This window comes from Arachis ipaensis, chromosome B6, assembly GCF_059453495.1.
Source record: "Arachis ipaensis isolate K30076 ecotype BB chromosome B6, ASM5945349v1, whole genome shotgun sequence".
Lineage (NCBI taxonomy): Eukaryota > Viridiplantae > Streptophyta > Magnoliopsida > Fabales > Fabaceae > Arachis > Arachis ipaensis.
Window position 1 is genome coordinate 6,543,433 of NC_142441.1, and position 20,819 is coordinate 6,564,251.

General features: G+C 36.2%; 1 protein-coding gene across 1 annotated transcript; it reads left to right on the forward strand.

The window, feature by feature from the left end:
• The first annotated feature begins 535 nt into the window (after window positions 1-535).
• Window positions 536-11,283, forward strand: LOC148554481 (uncharacterized). The gene is made up of 14 exons (XM_088490338.1): window positions 536-889; window positions 1,247-1,727; window positions 1,969-2,024; window positions 2,106-2,241; window positions 2,335-2,885; window positions 2,973-3,666; window positions 4,264-4,379; window positions 4,593-4,776; window positions 4,900-5,269; window positions 5,555-5,924; window positions 6,114-6,250; window positions 10,359-10,503; window positions 11,006-11,076; window positions 11,172-11,283. The coding sequence occupies exons 1-14, from the start codon at window positions 536-538 to the stop codon at window positions 11,281-11,283; spliced, it is 3,777 nt and encodes a 1,258-aa protein (XP_088346464.1).
• The last annotated feature ends 9,536 nt before the right edge of the window (window positions 11,284-20,819 follow it).

Below are 20,819 nucleotides of genomic sequence, written 5' to 3' on the forward strand. Positions count from 1 at the left end.
TCTTATAACCTGAAAGGAACTTGCCTCATTTCTATGACTTCTCTTTCTTTCTTCAACTGCAGCTAAGGTACCAACTACCAATCCCATGCCAATAGGGCCGCTTTCCACTAGCCTTTTACATTTTTTCCCTTAATCTTATAATAATATAGTTTAACAGTTAATAAATTCAAACTAAAACAAATAGCAGCAGCGATAATAAGAAAAAACAGGAAAAAAGCAAAAGGAACTAAACATATAAATCTAAATCAAATTAGTATAAATTAACAAAATAATGAAGGGAACAAACCAGCACACCGAAATCAGGGAAGAGAGCAAGCAAGAAAAAAAAAGGCATGAAATTGGAGATCGAAACAAGAATACAAGAATTTATTATTTTATTTTATATTTAATTGGAGAAATGCTCCATGGTAATGATTAAAAAAAAAAGAAAAAAAATTAATAGAATCATAAACCCTAGACAACAGACAACCTCGCCTTAAACTAGGGTTTAGTGGGAGTACGTACTCCGTACTCTGTACAATTTTGAAAATCGAAGATGAGCGGTAGAGTGAGCGGGGAAGAGACTTTGAGGGACAAAGTTGTGGGTTCCAAGATTGCTAAAGCTTTTTCACTTGTTAAAACTTTATCGGGAGATAACATTGCGGTAGTTTCTGGGAAGCAAGGAGATCTCTTGCCACCGAGTGTCACGTTTACCCAAGAAGCTAAGAATTACTTGGCAGAACCTTATAAGGATGCTATAGTGATTAAGGTGCTAGGTAAACATTATAGCTACACTGCATTGTCTCATAAACTCCGAACGGAATGGAGGATTAAGGGAGGTTTTGATTTATTGGACGTGGAATTTGACTACTTCCTTGTGAAGTTTGATGTGGCTGAGGAGCGAGAAAAGGTTCTCTTAGGAGGTCCATGGATGATCGAGGGAAATTATGTGGCTGTGAAGCCTTAAGATCAAGAGTTTAGATCAAGTGAAAACTGTTTTGGAGCAACTTTAGTGTGGATTAGAATTTTCGAATTACCAATTTGGTGCTACCAAGAAGATGCAATGCTCTGTGTTGCAGCTGCAGTTGGCATTCCCGTTAAGGTTGATTTGGCAACAAAATTAGCTGAAAGAGGACGCCTGTGTTCAGATAAATTTAGGATTGCCAGTGACTAAGAAGATTCTTGTTGAAGGTGTTGAATATGAGGTTGAATATGAAATCTTTACCTTATTTGTGGCTCCTGTCTCAAGTTTGGTCATTATATGAAGGTGTGCAAGACTGACAGCAATGCAGGCAGAGGAACTAATGCCAAGGTGATCAGCGATGTAGCAAAGCAGCCAGAAAGCTCAAATTCAAAAAATCCAGTACATGTGGAAAAGGCAAGTTTTCATTTTGGCAAGAATCTTGGAGATGAGACTGTAAATGTTACTGTCCCGGATTTGGTGGAGAGTGATTTGCATGCTGTTCATGTAGACCATGCACAACATGAGGATTTGAAAGGTTGGACTCAAGTGATTAGGAAAGGAAAGTATAAAATGAGTCAAAAGCCTTCTCCTAGCGCCCATCAGGTCCAACCAAAAGCAAAGAAGACTCCTAACAAGGCTACCAATACTTGGACAAGGCCTAATCACCAACGTACAACACATGCTACTGGATCCAAAGTAAAATTAAGCAGGGGCATCAATATTGGAAAACCGGTTAGTGTGGCTTCTTCGGGGACCCGGCACAATGTTCATCATCAGCAGCAAGGTGAGACAACAAATGGCACTATGCGAAAGCGTCCTCGCCCAAACTCTTTGTAGAATTCACCAGTAGATAAGGATGGAGCATCGACGGCGGGTATGGTGCAAGTTTCGACGGAGAAAATTGGGCTGCAACTTGAGAGTCCATTAAAGGCAGGGTCGACGAAGACAGGGACATCATGTTGAGTCTCGGGTTTGTTATTGGAGCTCCCTTTTTGCTGTTTTTATGGATAGTTTCAATATCATAGCCTGGAATGTGAGGGGTGCGTCTAACAAGATGGCTCGTGTGCATTGCAAAAATTTGGTGAGAATATATAAACCATATTTCTTCTTTCTCTTTGAGACTCATACCATGTTTAATAATTTGAAAAATTTTTGGGATAAGTTGGGTTTTCATTGTGTTGGTATTGAGGAAGCAGTAGGACACAGGGGTGGCATTTGGTTTCTATCTTCTATTGCTAATGCTTCTTGTGTGGTTATTGATCAAATTGACCAATGTATCACAGTGAAAGTGAGTGTGGGTAACTTAGTTTGGCTTTGTAGTGCAGTATATGGGAGTCCTCAATTCGAAAAAAGATGTATGCTTTGGGATCATTCGCGTTCTATTAATTCAGGCCATAATAGACCGTGGATGGCCGTTGGTGATTTTAATGAGATTGTGGCACCAGATGAGAGTACAGGTGCTTATTTTTCTTCTCACAAAGCTAGTCTATTAGCTACTACTCTAGATGACTGTGAGCTTTTTGATCTTAAAGTGACTGGTAGGAGATATACTTGGTATAGAGCAGTTCAGGATGGCAGGGATTTGGCTAAAAAGTTGAATAGAGCTCTAGTTAATGAGGCGTGGATGACAATGTTTCCTGAGGGTTATTTTGAAATTCTTAGCAGGCTTTATTTTGATCATTGTCCTATTTTAGTTCGTTGTCATGGTAGCCCCAGAGTGAAAGGTTTTCGTCCTTTTAGGTTCCAAGCTGCGTGGGCAACACATCCTTCTTATAAATATGTTATTAGTAAGGCTTGGAATCAAGAGTTTGGAGGCGTTACTGAAAGGCTTAAGATGGTTCAACAGGCTTCTTTGGACTTTAACTCAAAGATTTTTGAAAATATTTTTGTGCGAAAAAATAAGCTGGAATATCAGATTGATCAGATTCAACGGCGTTTGGAGGTTACCGATGTGTTATCTCTGAGAAGTAAAGAAGCTGAACTGAGGGAAGATTACAATAGGCTTTTATTGCAAGAGGAACTTTTTTAGTACCAGAAATCTAGAGAGCAGTGGGTCAAGTATGGGGATAGAAACACTAAATTCTTTCATCTTCAGACTTTAGTGCGTAGAAACCATAATAGAGTACATGGATTATATGTTAGAGATGGGTCTTGGTCTACTGATCCAGATATTCTCCAGGAAGAAGCCCTCTCTTTTTACAAGAATCTCTTTGGTACAACGGAAGAGGTTGAGGTTGATTGTTTAGGGGATGTTCCGATGCCCACTCTAAGCACTGAGGCTTGTGCTAGGTTAATTGACCCTGTCTCTTTTGCGGAAGTCAAGTCAGCAGTATTCAGTATGAGCCCTTTTAAGGCTCCTGGTCCAGATGGCTTTCAAGCTTATTTTTTTAAAGAATATTGGGAGATAGTAGGCACTGAGATTTGGAATATTGTCCGGAGTGCTTTTTTGGGAGAGTTCTTAAATCCTAGCATCATGGAAACTCTGATTGTGCTTATTCCTAAAATTGATAACCCTACCTTTATGAAGGATTTCAGGCCTATTAGCTTGTGTAATGTTGTTTATAAAATTATCACCAAAGTATTGACTAACCGACTTCGGCCTTTTCTTCCAAATATTGTTAGTCCTTTACAAGGAGGTTTTATTCCGGGTCGTGGTGCTCCTGATAATATTATTGTGGCCCAAGAAATTCTGAATTTCATGAAGCACACAAAATCTAAGAAAGGTACTCTTGCTTTTAAAATTGATCTTGAAAAAGCTTATGATAGGGTGGATTGGAGGTTTTTGGAGAGTACTCATATTGCTTTTGGTTTTTCTATCATCACTGTTAATTTGATTATGAATTGTGCCCATGCATCATCTTTTTCTATTATGTGGAATGGGAATAGATTGGATAGTTTTGCTCCTAGAAGGGGGCTTAGACAGGGCGATCCAATGTCTCCTTACTTATTTGTGCTTTGTATGGAAAGACTTGCTAGCTATATATCTCATAAGGTGGTCGAGGGTGTGTGAAAACCAGTTTCTGTCACTAGGGGTGGCCCAAAATTTTCTCATTTGATGTTTGCAGATGATCTCTTACTCTTCTGCCAGGCTACAAAGAGTCAGGTCCAAATGGTCATGCATTCTCTTAACATTTTTTGCAAGGCATCTGGCATGAAAGTGAATCTTGAAAAGTCTAAAGCTTTTTATTCTAAAAATGTGACTGCTCGTAGAAGAGATATTTTTACTAGTGTTTCTTCAATACATTTTGCTTTGGACTTAGGAAGATATCTTGGAGTTAACCTTAATCATTCCCGTACCAGTAGGGCTTCTTTTCATTCAGTGATTGAAAAGGTGAGGGGAAGATTAGCTAATTGGAAAGGAAGGCTTCTAAATAAAGCAGGGAGACTTTGCCTGATCAATTCTGTTGCAGCATCCATTCCTGTCTATCATATGCAGGTATCTTTTTTTCCAAATTGGGTTTGCGATAAATTGTCTTCTATGATGAGACAGTTCCTTTGGAAGGGTCAAGTTGATGGTAGAGGTCTTTCCCTTGTTAATTGGAGGACCGTGATCACTCCAAAAAAATTTGGTGGCCTGGGTGTTAGAGATCCTGCGTGTGTTAATATATCTTTACTTGGTAAATTGGTGTGGCAACTTTTTCATTGTCAGGACAAGCCTTGGGTTGCTCTATTGAGGGCGAAGTATCTGAGGAATGAGGAAGTTTTAGATGGCCCTGTCCCTTGCAATGCTTCTCATGTTTGGAAGAGTATCTCAAAGGCTTTTGGTGCTCTTAAGGATGCCTTCTCTTGGTGCGTTGGGTCACTTGATCAATCTTTTTGGTTTGACAATTGGAGTATTGAGGGCCCAATTGCTCAAGATGTTCCTTTTGTACATATATCTGACTCTGATTTAACTATTAGAGACGTTTGGAAAGATGGTCAATGAAATCTCCATGATATTTTCTCTATCATTCCAGAAGATATCAAACAGCGTTTGAATGCTTATAATCCGGATCTGAATGCTGGAGAAAGTTTGGGTTGGTCGTGGGGTGTGGCATCTTCTAGACTCTACTCAGCTAGGAGTGGGTACAGTTGGCTAGCCAAAAGAAAGTTTGACTGGAATGAGCATGATAATTGGTTGTGGGTATGGCGACTGCATATTCCTGAGAAGTACAAGTTCTTGATTTGGCTCAGTCTTCATAATGCTATTCTTATGGCAGAGTTTCGTTTGGGTCATGGTTTAGCTTTATCTAGCACCTGTCATCGGTGTCAGAATGGTTCTGAATCCATTCTTCATTGTCTTCGGGAGTGCCCTAGTGCCAAGGAGGTCTGGAACCTTTTAGGCTTGTAATCAGATAACTCGAATTTACATGATTGGCTCTACAGAGGTGCAAGGAGTGGAGATATTTTTCTTTTCTTTTCGACCATCTGGTGGATTTGGAGAAGCAGAAATCATGACTTATTTAATATAGATGATTCATGGAGTGCTAGTAAAGTGGTGAGTTTGATTCGTAGTTCAGTAAGGGAGTTTCACACTATTTTTGCTATGCATCAATCTCTATCTCCTCCTTCACTTTGTTTGCATTGGGTTCCACCTCCAGTTCATTCTGTTAAATTGAATTGTGATGCTAGTTGGTTTGCTCCTTCTGGCTATGCTGGTTTTGGTTGTATCATTCGCAATCCTGATGGATGTTGGTTGAAAGGTTGCACTGGGAAAGTCGAAGTGTGCAGTGTTCTTTTTGCTGAATTGTATGCAATTTGGAGAGGTTTACTGGTTGCTTGGGAGAGTGGATTTCGTGAGGTTATCTGTGAAACAGACTGTTTAGAAGCTCTTTTCTTGGTAAACCAAAGAATGCTTGGTAAGGATATTCCGGAATGGGATTTGGCAAAGCATATACAGGAGGTTATGAATGGGAATTGGAGAGTCTCTTTTCTTTTAATTCAGAGGACTGCAAATAATGTTGCAGATTGTATGGCTAAAGCAGCTGCTTCTGTCGTGGAGGTTCACTCGAATTGGAACCAACCTTGGAGTGAGCTTCAACATCTAATAGATTTAGATATGACTCTAGCCAATTAATTTGGTGTCTCTTTTTTTTTTTCTTTCTTTTCTATTTAGTCACAAAAAAAAACCCTAGATAACACTTTTTTTTTATGATGATAAGAACAGGTTCTTTAGGCTCTGTGCTTGCAGGTTGGGTCTAGAGCACGATTGCCCCTCCAGTTTCAGCATAGGTTCCCCACAATAATCGGGCCTTTCGCTCCTCTTGCTCTGGGTTTCCTACAACTGACTCTCCCTTTTCTTCGCCATTCTGCGCATTCGGCGCAACTGTTTCTGTGCTCTACGAAGCTTCTTTTTCATTTTTAAATACGAACCGTGAGGTCTCCTAATCACATCTTCTTTTATTGGTAGTGTGGTTGCAAACTTGACAAATTTTTAAAAAGTTTTTAATATACATTACGAGAAGACTCTTATCCATAAAAAAAATTTAAGTTCAAAATATATTCATATTTGTTTTAAACGGAGAAAACAATTATTTTACTATATTACCATATAATATATATTTCTTAAAAAAAATTTGTAATCGAAAAATGTATTATTCTCATCCTATAATTTAAGAATATTTAATTTTATTTAGATCTAAATGTAATATATCTATGTGTTATTTATAAACGTGGTTTTATCTCATTCATGAATGATTTTTTTTTCTTCTCCCAAAAGCAAAGTTAGATTTTTTCGTGACTTATATGATAATTAGATTAAATCTTTTTATATGAATTAAATTAATTCGAATTTGGCTCTTTTATTACTTATGATATTATTTTGAAACATCAAAATTTATAAGCACTAAAATAATTATGTCATTTATACGTACCAATATAAATATTAACTACCAAAAATATTTAATTGTATGGACCTAGGGTAATAAATAATACTTTTAAAATGTTTTGGATACCGTATCTTAAAGTATATAGTTTGTATATGCAACAAGAGAATATAAGAATAATACGTGGTAATTTTGATTTCAAATTCTTTTTTTTATTAGTCAAACTTTCGAGCGAAAGTTTGTAGAGGAGGAAACTGTGAGCTTGGGAGAGAGAATATGCCTGCTCTCACCAAAAAAGCCAGAGGAATGAACAAGATTGAAGACAATATAGCTGCGTGCCATAGGTGTATTTAGCAGGAAATTCTACCTTCTACGTGCTTACTAACAAGAACAAAAAAAAAAAGTAGATAATAATACAAATGAATGAAAATATATATTGTACTCTCATTGTTGATCAATGATTATAAAAGATATATATATATAGCTTATCAAATTTATATGACAACTATTAAATTTAGAAGAAAAATTTTATTTTAACAGAAAAAGTGAGTCACACATTTTAGAACAAAAAAAGAAAAATATGGCAAAAAAAGTAGAAAAAATATGAACAAAAATAATATTAAATTTGGGCCTGAATATTTTTTTTGTGTTGTTGACTTGTTGTTATATTGGATTGACGGAGGTTGCAGGTTGGTTCAATTAATACTTACCGCAAAAATAAGATTGAAGACAATTTTTTTTAAATAAAAAAAATAAATTAAAAAAAATGTTCTAAACAAATCTACATCAGATCAATATGTAAAATTTATAATTTGACCAATTTTTTTAAACGAAAAAAAATATTAAATTATAACAAGAAAATCTCAAATTTTAAAATATGCTAGGGGTGTGCATGGCTCGGCCCGCCCCGAAGACCCGGCCCGGTCCCGAACACTTTAGGGGCTAATTTGATGTGATTTCATCGGGTCTAGGATCGGGTATGGGTCTCAAAAGTAGACCCGATTATTATTTCGGGTCGGGTCCGGGCTATAGCTTGGGTCACCCGAAATCGGCCCGGTGGCTCGGTCATCATACACAATTAATATTTTGTGTTATTAGTGATGAATGATAGCTATTATTATGTGAAATTTAAGTATTGTAAACCTTAATATTTTGTGTTATTAGTCATTATATATAAGATTATAAGTTAATGTTTTATGTTTAAAATGCATAAGACTTTAGACTAATGCATAATCTTGTGTTATTTGTATTGATTTAAATATTTGGTGTTATTAGGCAATATTAGTATTGATTATGGTTATACTTTAATTTTAGAGAAGAGATAGTTCTTATTATATTTTTCTAAGTGAATTTTACCATGTCAAATAATGGTTGGAGTCTTGGAAATTTGGATATTTTTACATGCTAACTTACAAGAAAGTATCAAAGTAATATAATGTTAACGGCTCGGTTTTCACCCGGTTTTTACCCGATATAATCGTGGCCCGAAAGTGTATAGGTTTCATCGGATTTAGGATCGGGTTCGGGTCTAACAAATAGGCCCGGTATATGTTTCGGGTCGGGTCTGAGTCACATCAAAATATGCCTCGAAAAGAAACTAACTATAGGATTTTTTTAGTAAAAAAATAATTATTTATTATATTATTTTAAATATTTTATTATATTAATATAACTTTTAATAAATTTTATTTTTTTAATTAAAATAATAGTGTATCATAATATTACAAATTTTGGGACCACTTTTTTAAATAAATAAATTAAATATTTTATTTATTAACATATGTTATTTAAGAGAGATTTATAATTTATGTAATATTAGTTATTTTTTTATAGTTATTTTCTTTTCATGTTAAAAATATAAAAAAAATATAATATTTTTTAAAAAATATGTATTTAAAAATTTAATTAGATTCTTAATTGTGGATATTTTTAATTTGTAAAAAATTATTTCGTTAGTTTTAATAATTTTACAAAAGTAAAAATTTAATTATAAAATTAAAAATAAAATAAAAATTTAATTAAAAAATATTATAATAATTTAATTATAAATTTAATAAAATTATAAAAATTAATAAAATAATTAAATATTTTAATAAATATAAAATTAATGTATATTATTATGAGTAAAATAATTTTAATTTTAGTTTTTGCTCAAATATAACTAATAATAATTTATCCCATTTTTTATTCTATAATGATGCCATAGATGCATCCATTCCAACAAGATTGACGGTGATGTATGTCTCACTAACGTACTTAAAATTTTTATTTTATTTTTTTTCTATTAAAAAAAAAATACCTTCAATCTTCGGTGTGTATACCATGTTTGTTTTTGCGGTAAGAACCATAGAACTTTTTTATTTAGCTATCATGTTTTTTGATAGAAGTTATTTTAGATATGAAAAAGAAAGTGATGTTTTTATTAAATATTAATCTTTGGGGATGCTTAGAGATGTGAATGTCTCATAAATATTGACACAACATGCACGTTTTGTGTTATTTTTGTAAAAATTTAAGACAGTTTTATCAGAAATTTTTAGCAAAAGTTCGCCATGTGTCATTTCTTCGTCCAACACGCAAAGTATGTGGTACTTGTGTAGGGATTCAACGTATATTTTTTAGACAACTTTAACAGAGATTCGCAACAAAAATTTACCACGTGGGAACTAAATAGCAACACGCAGCATGCTGATACCTATTCCTTGTTGATTCCCGATGTACCGTGATCAGTGTCTCCAGGCACGGGAATGCCACGTGGCAGCACGCAGAGTGCATGTTGACTGGTCTTCGTGGATGTCTGCATGCAGGAGACAATGCATATAATAAAAAGAGCCTTCATTAACATTTCGAACTTAATTGGTGCAACGGTTTAAAAGGGGAGGTTGGTGGGTTTTTGGGGAGGTTGGTGCAAAGGTTCGAGGAGTGTAGTGGCTTTGTTGGAGTTCATTTCATTGCTGGAGTGTCTTCGATTTTGGAGAGGTTGAGGCAAGGATCAGAGTTATAAATGTGTAGAGAGGTAGGTTTTGTGGTGTAATTGAGAGTGAGTAATTAAGTTAGTTTTAGTTGAAAGTGAGATTAGTACGTCTAAAATGGTACGTAATTATACGTTTACGAAAGATTATGTTATTAATTATTTTGGACATCCAAATTATGTAAGTTTATTATTTTTTGTTAATCTGTTAGTATTTATTTGGTTAATATTAATTTAGTAATTTGTTACTGTTTAATTTTTACCAAAAGACATGCAGTCAAAGCTTTAATTAAGATTTTAATTATAAATACCTTTAAGTTGGGAAGAAATATTCAGTTAACTCTAATATATTTTATACTAGGAATGACTTAATTACAAAATTAAAGCAGTGTAGGGACCCAATTGATTAATTGAAAGGAAAAAAAGTATAGAGACCTAATTAAAAATTTGGTGAAACTATGTATAATATAATATGAATAACAACAAAATCGAATTTTATGTAATTATTATTTATTTTATTTTCTGTTGCAACAAGTTATTAATTTATTCTTTTTTGTATTTGTTAAAATGAATAAATAAAATAAAAATAAATAAAGTTAATCATTTTTGGTATTTCGGTTGTCCTATATCATGCTAACAGAAATTTTCTGTCCCGCAAACTTGATCTGCCGGAGATGTGGCTTTTGGCGGTTGACCAGGCTTTAGGAACAACCGGATTCTACCATCCCTCGAGAGTTTGGAGAGATCAGAGGGCGTTCCGCGTTGCTATATGCTCTTGTGGAAAGGTGGAGGTCGGAGACTCATTCTTTCGCATTCCTATTCGGTGAGGTTACAGTAACACTGGAAGATGTGTTACACATATTTGGCTTATCGATCAATGAAAAGGTTATGATCGGTTGGATCGATAGCGGTTAGGACTTCTTGGTCAACCACAGCATGGTGATTTTTGACAACGAGCCCGTTGTAAGTAGTTCATCTAAAAGTTATATAAAGTTAGCTTGGGTTTGCCACATCAGAGACACGCAGTCTCTAGATACTTGGGAGACTGTTCAGCGATACGTTAGGTGTCACATCTTCTGTCTGCTGGAAACTACGCTTTTCGCGGATAAGTCGACGGCATATGCCCACACAAAGTATCTACCACTGTTCCAAAATTTTGAGCAAATCGGCACTTACAGTTGGAGATCAGCAACTCTCACGCATCTTTATAGGTCACTGTGTCGTGCATCACGGTATGATTGCAAGGAAATGGATGACCCAATTGATTTGTTGTTTGTTTGGGCGTAGGAGCGAATGCCATTTCTAGCGCCCATTCCAAGACAGCAATTTGCATTGGCTGATATACTGGTTGCATGCAGGTAACAGTACATAATTTATTAGAATTTGACTTGTATTTTATTTATGTTTTACTAGCAATATGTAATTTAAGCTCTTACCATGTTATGTATTGCAGGTGGAGTCATCATCCACGAACCAGAGCATGGATGTCGAGGAGCGCAATGTCTATTAGGCACGACATAGACTACATGGATGAAGTCAATATCCACCATAATTCACAAGAATAATTTGTGGGGTCAATAATCTAACTTAGCACATGCAATATTTTGCAGTTTGTCTTACGGCCATACATCAGTATCATCATCCCAACCAAATTACATGCCCACCTTGATGTGTGTGACACGGTAAGATTGTTGCTTTCATTCGAGTGTGTCGAATGGAATTCTGCGGACCGAGTGTTTCGCCATAACGGATATGCACAGTCCCATTCTGCTTGCATAGGACATCCCAGTTAACACACATTGCTACATGATAAACTCCATTTGTAGGGTTTATCTTATGCCTCATTTAAGGGATTTTATAACCTTTTACCCACATTTATTCAATGAGATAGTATGGTTTTATAAATTCTCCTTTAATTGTGCTTAAGAGTGAAAACATGCTTTTTAGGTCCTTAATTGTTTAATCTTGATTTACCTTTGATTCCATTAGATGCCTTGATATGTTTGTTAAGTGATTTCAGATTTAGGAGGCAAATATTGGATCAAGGGAATGAAGGAAAAGCATGTAAAAATGGAGAACTCATGAGGAAATGAAAGAATCGCAAAAGCTGTCAAGCCGACCTCTTTGCACTTGAACGACCATAACTTAAGCTACAGAGGTCCAAATGATGCGGTTCTAGTTGCGTTGGAAAGCTAACATCCGGGGCTTCGAAACGATATAAGATTTGCCATAGTTTCTATACGTATAGTGACGCGTACACGCACTGTATGCACACGCGTCGTTGCTGCCATATGACCCACTTAAAGCAATACGTGGCCAGCGATTTTAGAAGCCTTGTGGGCCCATTCCAACTCATTTCTGATACTATTTAAGCCAAGAATTAAAGAGGAATCAACACACTTACTTCATATTTTAGTTTTAGATTAGTTTTTGGAGGGAAAGTTAGTTTTAGAGAGAGAAGCTCTCACTTCTCTCTAGGATTAGGATTAGGTTTTAGATCTAGATTAGAATTCCTTACATCTAGGTTTAATTCATGCTTTGATTTACTTTTCCTTTACAATTTCTTGTTCCTCTACTCTTCCTCTCTCTAATTTTGTATTTGATTCTTGTAATTCTCTACTTTTATGTTCATGTACTTTTGTTTCTTCTATTTTCTCTTTAATGCAATTTATGATTCTTGTTCCTTTATTGTTGAATTGTTTTGTTGTTGTTAATTCCTTGCAATTGAGTAGTGTAGATTTACTTTCCTTGCACTTTTACTATGCTTTTCTTTTGTGCCTTCCAAGTGTTTGATGAAATGCTTGGTTGGATTTTAGAATAGATTTTAGTGCTCTTGGCTTGGGAAGGTAACTTAGGAACTTTTGAGTTACTAATGTCCAAGTGATTGACGATTGGGAGCCATTAACTCTAGATCTCACTAATTGATTTAGTGGAGAACTAGGACTTATGGACTTGGATTGACATAGCTCACTTGACTTTCCTCTACTATTAGTTGGGGGTTAACTTAGTGGGGTTGGTCCTTGCCAATTCTCATGTTGTGGTTAGTGATTAGAATAGAGATTCTTGACCACCAAACCTTGCCAAGACCTTTTTTAGTTGTTAGTTTATTTTCATTGCCATTTACTTTTTATGTTTCTCATCCAAAACCCCAAAACAACTCATAACCAATAACAAGACACTTTGTTGCAATTCCTAGGGAGAACGACCCGAGGTTTAAATACTTCGGTTTATAGATTTTAGGGGTTTGTTTTAGTGACACAAATTTTTGTATGAAATGACTATTGTTGGTTTAGAAACTATATTGCAACGAGCTTTCATTTGTGAATTCTAAACCACACAAAAGTCTTCTCATCACTACACTCTTTAGGAAGTACAGTACCATGATTGGAGCACGATAAATGACATATGTATACAGTAATGGGGGAACTGCCGCAATAGTCAGTTGCGAGAGAGGAAACTGCAGTCAATCGCTGACTTTACCCCGTCTGCCGATTATCATAGTTGGTGCCTTGGATTATTCTGGATGTACCTGAGGTTGTTATAGTTCATTCCTCAGCAGCCACCCCACCAGCCATCCCACTAGCCACCCCACAAACCAGCACAACTTTATGCATTATTTCAGTCATTTCTCTATCATCGCCCACAACTATCTCAGTTATCACAGCCAGCACCACAGCTTGCATCATGGCCAGTACAATCATCACAGCTCAAATCACAGCTAGCAGTTGCATTATAGCTCCCATCATGGCCAATCGAGCCATCACAGCTTGCATTATAGCTCGCACCACACCCAGCAGAGCCATCTTGGATTCGAGTTCGCAGACTTTCTCCCATTTTCACCACAGGTAGATACATTTGCGAATAATACGTTGATCCGTTGTTTCCTTGCTAGTGGTGATCCTCTTGAGAAGGATCTCATCCCAACAGTGCCATCACAGCAGTCGTCGCACTCACACCGGGCATCGGTCGACAATTCGTCTCGTCGAAGCCATCGTACCCCCACACCTGATAGTCGAGCGAGTGGTTGCATTGATTCGTATCTTGAGATCGATCGAGGTCGTCTGAATGTGCCAACACAGGCTTCGAGCGGTCTTGACTTGAATGCACCGACACAGGAGGTTGTTGACGAGTATATCCCTGATCCTTATGCTTCGGCAGAAGCAGGTGGGTCATGTTCGGTAGAGGGACAGGCAGAGGCAGATGGGTCAGGTCCGATAGAGGGACAAGCAAAGGCAGGTGGTTCAGGTCTGGTAGAGGGACATGTAGTTGGTCATCAGTACAACCTACGAACAGATGTCCGTCCACCGAACAGGTTTACACCGTCAAATGTTGACAAGATAGCGAACAAGGGTATGGAGTATTTAAGAAGTCATTAGCTGATTAGTCGAACTTAGTTTATTTAATGTTTGTATTAGTTGTATTAATCTTTGCTTTAGTTGAACTTAGTTTATTTAATCTTTGTATTAGTTGTATTAAACTTCAGTTTAGATAAACTTAGTTTATTCAAATATGTTAACTTAAAAATACATGAACTTAGATATTCAAAATTCAAATACATTAATTGTAAAATACATGAACTTAGAAATTCAGAATACAATTACAATGAACAATGACCCTTTGCAACTAAAAATAAACCCTATAAACCACAACTGCCACTAACTCCACTCGGTCCAGCACGTTGCAGGCATCTACTACGACTATGACCCTATTTTTCGCAAAGACGGCATTACCCGGGACTACGCGTTTTCCGTTAATCCATTTCATTCAGATAGCGAGTCGACTTGGGATGACCTTTTGAAATTTGCCTCAAGGGAAGATTCACGACCATCGTCGGTCCTGGATAATCAGACCATGTCTCCGTGTCGTGCATTGGGACAAACTCAATTCTATAGACCTTGCGAATCTTTGACATCTTGTATATATCACCAACATACCTCTGCCAATAACATGATGACATGGAAGTCGCTCCACCTGAAAATGCCCACAGTCATACCTCTTTCACGCAAGATCAACTATTAACACTCTTCCACTAAGCATTTCGCGCACCTTAAACACCTCGTTTCTTCTATCAAATCGGTGGACGACTATGTTTCTGCACGCTGCATATTTGCCTCTATCTGATGAGTGGCAAACTTAGAGGAAGTAAATCCAGCACACCTGCACTGGTGAGCCTCAGTATTCTTCCGCATAATAACTCGTTCAATCGATAATATGTTGCTCGGACGAACGCTAAGACATGCAGATTTTGCGCACCCTTCAACACTGAATTAATGTACTCAATAAGGTTTGTCGTCATGTGACATCATCAATGTCCCTCGTCAGATGCCAATACCTACTAGGGACGTTCGATATTGTCGCACCAACGAGCATATGCCTCGTCTCATTCTTGCAACCTCTTATAGTTGACGATGTACTCCTCCACCGTCCTTGAATACCCAATGTTGACCACAAGCTTTTGCAAGTACGGAACCTTGAATTCCTTTAAGAAGTTGTTACTAATGTGCCAAATACAAAAACATCCACCATGCTCTCAAAGGTTTCCAATCACATCTGCTACGATTTACTGCTGCCCAGATTGACTCATGAAGATCGAAAATTATACCCACACCGTCTCTTATTACAACATGCCTTCGTAAATTACTAAGAAAAAAGTGCCACATATCAGCGGTCTCACCCTCTACGATGGTAAAAGCAATCGACACAATATTTTAATTCTCATCTTGTGCAACTGCAACCAAAAGGTAACATTTATATTCTCTGTATAGGTGAGTGCCGTTAACCTAAACCAGCGGCTTACAATATTTGAATGCTCTTATGCATGGTTTGAAACTCCAAAATACCCGATGAAGTATCCTAACACCGTCTACCTCTTCACTCCCGTTATACAAGGGTCGTGTTTCTATTTGGACTTGTAAACCAAGCATCTTCTGAACCATTGCGGAGAACCACAATGGCAAAACTTGGTAAGATTTTTCCCATCCACCGAAAACTTTGGCTATCGACTTCTGCTTTGCCAACCAAGCCTTTCGGCAACTAATAGTATAGTTGAATCTTGTCTGGACTTTCACAATTATAGATTTTACCTTTATGAATGGGTCAGATTCAACCAATGGCTTCATAGCTTCAGCAATCGTATTTGAGTCCAACTTGGAGTGATCCTGTAAGATCGTTCCCATGGAACACGTGTGCCTCCCATTGTATCTCCCAACAAACTTTCTTCTGTATCAAGCTGGCTCAGGTAAGCCAATTGCACCCACGTCCATAAGTCTTGCATTTTGTATAGAACGTCTGTGGCTCGAATTCATAAACAACATAATCGACTCCTCTAGAGATAGTGTAACTCCGAATTACCGCAATGATTGATTTTCTGGAACTGTATTCCATTCCGATCCTAAACTCCCCATCCTCAGAATCAGCAACACCTATAAAAAAATAAATTGTCGCTCATCGATCCGTCAAAACAAAATCAAAGAAATATACTACCCACTGCTCACATCCCTATGTTCGCATATTCGAAGAACTCCGATGCATGCATGCCGTCAAGATCCAGGTTATGCATATATAAAAGGTGGAACGTCCAACGGTTGATTAACTGCGGGTGGAACCACGAAAGTTTTTGCGACTGCCTCACCTCCACCATCGCCATCCTCGTCCTTGTCACCGGCTTCATACGTAACTTCGAACTCCTAGTCGCTATCATTGTTCATTCTTTTGTACACTTCAGTTCTGTCATCTTGTACATTTGGGTCATGTTGAACCTCATCCGTAGCTATATGTTCAAACTCAACATACAATTCAATCCTTGGATGTTGCACCTGAGTTTGTTGGTGAATATGAAATATCCACTAAATACTTATTTCGTCAACGATAGGCATAACTTCAAACTGTATCAGGCCGCCAAATATGACAACCGAATTTTGGTAGAGAATGTTGCTCACCCTCTTTAAAATATCACTCTCTATGTTCTGACAGAACCCGTACTGTATATAGCATTGATAAGCGGATAATTTATACCCTTTTTGGCATTGTTTTTACATAGTTTTTTAGTATGTTTTAATTACTTTTTATTATATTTTTATTAGTTTTTATTCAAAAATCACATTTCTGGACTTTACTATGAGTTTGTGTGTTTTTTTATGATTTCAGGTATTTTCTGGCTGAAATTGAGGGACCTGAGCAAAAATCTGATTCAGAGGCTGAAAAAAGACTGCAGATGCTGTTGGATTCTGACCTCCCTGCACTCGAAGTGAATTTTCTGGAGCTATAGAAGCCCAATTGGCGCGCTCTCAATTGCGTTGGAAATTAGACATCCTGGGCTTTCCATCAATATATAATAGTTTATACTTTTTACGAGATTTAATGGCCCAAACTGGCGTTCAAAGTCAGCCTAAAACATCTTTGCGTACAACGCCCAAACTCGCACCAGAATTGGAGTTAAATGCCCAAACTGGCACCAAAGCTGGCGTTTAACTCCAGAAACAGCCTAAGCACGAAAAAACTTCAATGCTCAGCCCAAGCACACACCAAGTGGGCCCCGAAAGTGGATTTCTGCACTATCTGCACTTAGTTACTCATTTTCTGTAAACCCTAGTTACTAGTTTAGTATATAAACTACTTTTAGAGATTTATTTTGTATCCAGTTTTCATATTTCGAAGCTGAGACCATTGTACACGTTTGGAGGCTAGCCTCACGGCCATACCTAGACCTTTTTCACTTATGTATTTTCTACGGTGGAGTTTCTACACCCCATAGATTAAGGTGTGGAGCTCTGCTGTTCTTCATGAATTAATGCAATTACTAGTGTTTTTCTATTCAATTCACGCCTACTTCTTCTCTAAGATATACTCTCGTACTTAATTCAGTTAAGTCAGAATGAAGGGGTGACCCATGACAATCACCCAATCTTCGTTACTCGCTTAGCCAAGGTCGCGTGCCTGACAACCACAAAGCGATCTACATGATGTTCAACGTAGTCATTGGACGACAGCTGGAGTATATTCTCTTGGGTTTCTAATCTAATATTAGAACCTTCGTGGTATAGGCTAGAATTATTGGCAGCCATTCTTCGGATCCGGAAAGTCTAAACCTTGTCTGTGGTATTCCGAGTAGGATCCGGGATCTGGAAAGTCTAAACCTTGTCTGTGGTATTCCGAGTAGGATCTGGTAAGGGATGACTGTGAGAGCTTTAAACCTGTGAATGTGGGGCACAGGTGACAGTGTGCAAAAAGACAATGGTCCTATTCCGACGCTAGCGGGAACCGACAGATGATTAGCCGTGCGGTGACAGCGCAAATGGATTTGTTTTCATCCGAGAGGATCATACAGCTTGCCATGGAAGGAGGTAACGCATGGTTGGAAGAAGGCAATAGGGAAGCAGAAGTTCAGAAGCAACAAAGCATCTCCAGACACTTATCTGAAATTCCTACCAATGAATTATATAAGTATCTCTATCTTATTTTATATTCTATTTATATTTTAATTATCAAAACCTTATAACCATTTGAATCCACCTGACTGAGAGTTACAAGGATGACCATAGCTTGCTTCAAGCCGACAATCTCCGTGGGATCGACCCTTACTCACGTAAGGTATTACTTGGGCGACCCAGTGCACTTGCTGGTTAGTTGTGCGGAGTTGTGAAAAGAGTTGAGATTACGATCGTGCATACCAAGTTTTTGGCGCCATTTCAGAGATCACAATTTCGTGCACCAAATTTTTGGCACTGTTGTTGGGGATTGTTCGAGTTTGGACAAATGACGGTTCATCTTGTTGCTCAGATTAGGTAATTTTATTTTATGTTTAAGCATTTTAATTTTAATTTTAATTTAAGAAAAATAATTCAAAAAAAAATTTCTGAAGAACAAAATAAAATATGTTTAGTTTTCCAAAAAAAAAATTCTTCAGAATTTTTAAGAATGAATTCTAGAGTTTCAGATGATGCTTTTATCATCACAAGAGCTAGTTGATTTCCATCAATTTGGCTGTTGTATGTAATGTCCTGTTGAAGCTTGGCTAGCCATGTCTAATCTTTTTAGACTGAAGCTTTAGACTAACATTGCATGATTCCTGGAATTCGTATTAAAAATTTTGAATTTCTTTATTTTCTTTTTCAAAATAATTTTTGAAAAATCCAAAAAAAATTAATAAAATCATAAAACCGAAAATATTTTGTGTTTCTTGTTTGAGTTTAGTGTCAAATTTTAAGTTTGGTGTCAATTGCATGTTTTAATTTTTCTCAAAAATTTTCGAAAATCCACGCATGTGTTCTTCATGATCTTCAAGTTGTTCTTGATAAATTTCTTTGTTTGATCTTTAAATTTTTCTTATTTTGTGTCTTTTCTTATTTTTCATATGCATTTTAGAATTATTAGAGTCTAAAGTTTACAAATTTTTAAGTTTGGTGTCTTTCATGTCTTTCTTTTCTTAAAAATTTTCAAAAATGTGTTATTGATGTTCATCATGATCTTCAAAGTGTTCTTGGTGTTCATCTTGATATTCAAAGTGTTCTTGCATGCATTATTAGTTTTGATCTTAAATTTTTATGTTTTGCATCATTTAGTTGTTTTTCTCTCTCCTCATTAAAAATTCAAAAAAAAATATCTTTCCCTTATTTCACTCATAAATTTCGAAAATTTTGAATTGATTAAGTCAAAAAGTTTTAAAATTTAGTTGTTTCTTGTTAGTCAAGTCAAAATTTCAATTTAAAAATTTTATTTTTTCAAATCTTTTTCAAAAATCAAATCTTTTTCAATTTCCTTCTTAATTTTTTGAAAATTTTAAATTTTGATTTTCAAAATTTTTTTCTTATTTTTATTTCATAATTTTCGAAATTAATGCTAGCAATTAATATTTTGATTCAAAAATTTTAAGTTATTACTTGCCTATTAAGAAAGGATCAAACTTTAAATTCTAAAATCATATCTTTTAGTTTCTTATTAGCCAAGTAATCAACTTTAATTTCAAAAATCAAATCTTTTTAATTTCCAATTCAAATCTTTTTCAAAATGAATTTTCAATCATATCTTTTTCAAAATTAATTTCAAAATCCTTCCTAACTTCTTATCTTTTCAAAATTGATTTTCAAATTTTTTCAATTAACTACTTGACTTTTTCTTTGTTTGATTTTAAAAGTTTTCTATTTCAATCATATCTTTTTCAAAACCACCCTAACTACTTTTCTCTCTCCAATTTTCAAAAATCACTAACCACTTTTTCAAAAATATTTTTAATTAATTAATTTATTTAGTTCTCAAATTTTATGTTATCTCTTTTCTTAAATTTTGAATACTAACTAATAATTAAAATAAAAATAAAAATATTTTCCTTTTATTTTAATTTAAAATTCGAATTCTCTCCCTCTTTCTCATCTCTTTCTATTTATTTATTTATTTACTAACACTTCTCTTCTTCTTATAATTCGAACCCTCTCTCCCTCTCTATGCTCGAATTCTTCATCTTCTCTCTTCTTCATTCTACTCTTCTATTCTTCTACTCACATAAAGGAATCTCTATACTGTGACATAGAGTATTTCTATTCTTTTCTGTTCTCTTCTTTTTCATATGAGTAGGAGCAAGGATAAGAACATTCTTGTTGAAGCTGATCCGGAACCTGAAAGGACTCTAAAGAGGAAGCTAAGAGAAGCTAAGGCACAACACTCTGGAGAGTACCTAACATAATTTTTCGAAAAAGAAGAAGAGATGGCCGAACCCAACAACAATGGTGGAGATGCAAAGAAGATGCTTGGTGACTTTATTGCGCCCTCTTCTGACTTCTGTGGAAGGAGCATCTCAATTCCTGCAATTGGAGTAAACAACTTTGAGCTTAAGCCTCAATTAGTTTCTCTGATGAAGTAGAATTGCAAGTTTCATGGACTTCCATTGGAAGATCCTCATCAGTTTTTAGCTGAATTTCTGCAAATCTGTGACACTGTTAAGACCAATGGGGTTAATCCTGAGGTCTACAGACTTATGCTTTTTCCCTTTGCTGTAAGAGACAGAGCTAGGACATGGTTGGACTCACAACCTAAAGATAGCCTGAACTCTTGGGAAAAGTTGGTCAATGCTTTCTTGGCCAAATTCTTTCCACCTCAAAAGTTGAGC

Excerpts from the sequence above, each read along its gene's own strand:
- LOC148554481 (XM_088490338.1), top strand. The coding sequence starts at position 536 with ATGAGCGGTAGAGTGAGCGGGGAAGAGACTTTGAGGGACAAAGTTGTG. Across the intron at positions 890-1,246 it reads TGGCTGAGGAGCGAGAAAAG|GTGTGCAAGACTGACAGCAA; the intron begins GTTCTCTTAGGA and ends CATTATATGAAG. Across the intron at positions 5,270-5,554 it reads GTCTGGAACCTTTTAGGCTT|TTGGTTTGCTCCTTCTGGCT; the intron begins GTAATCAGATAA and ends TTGTGATGCTAG.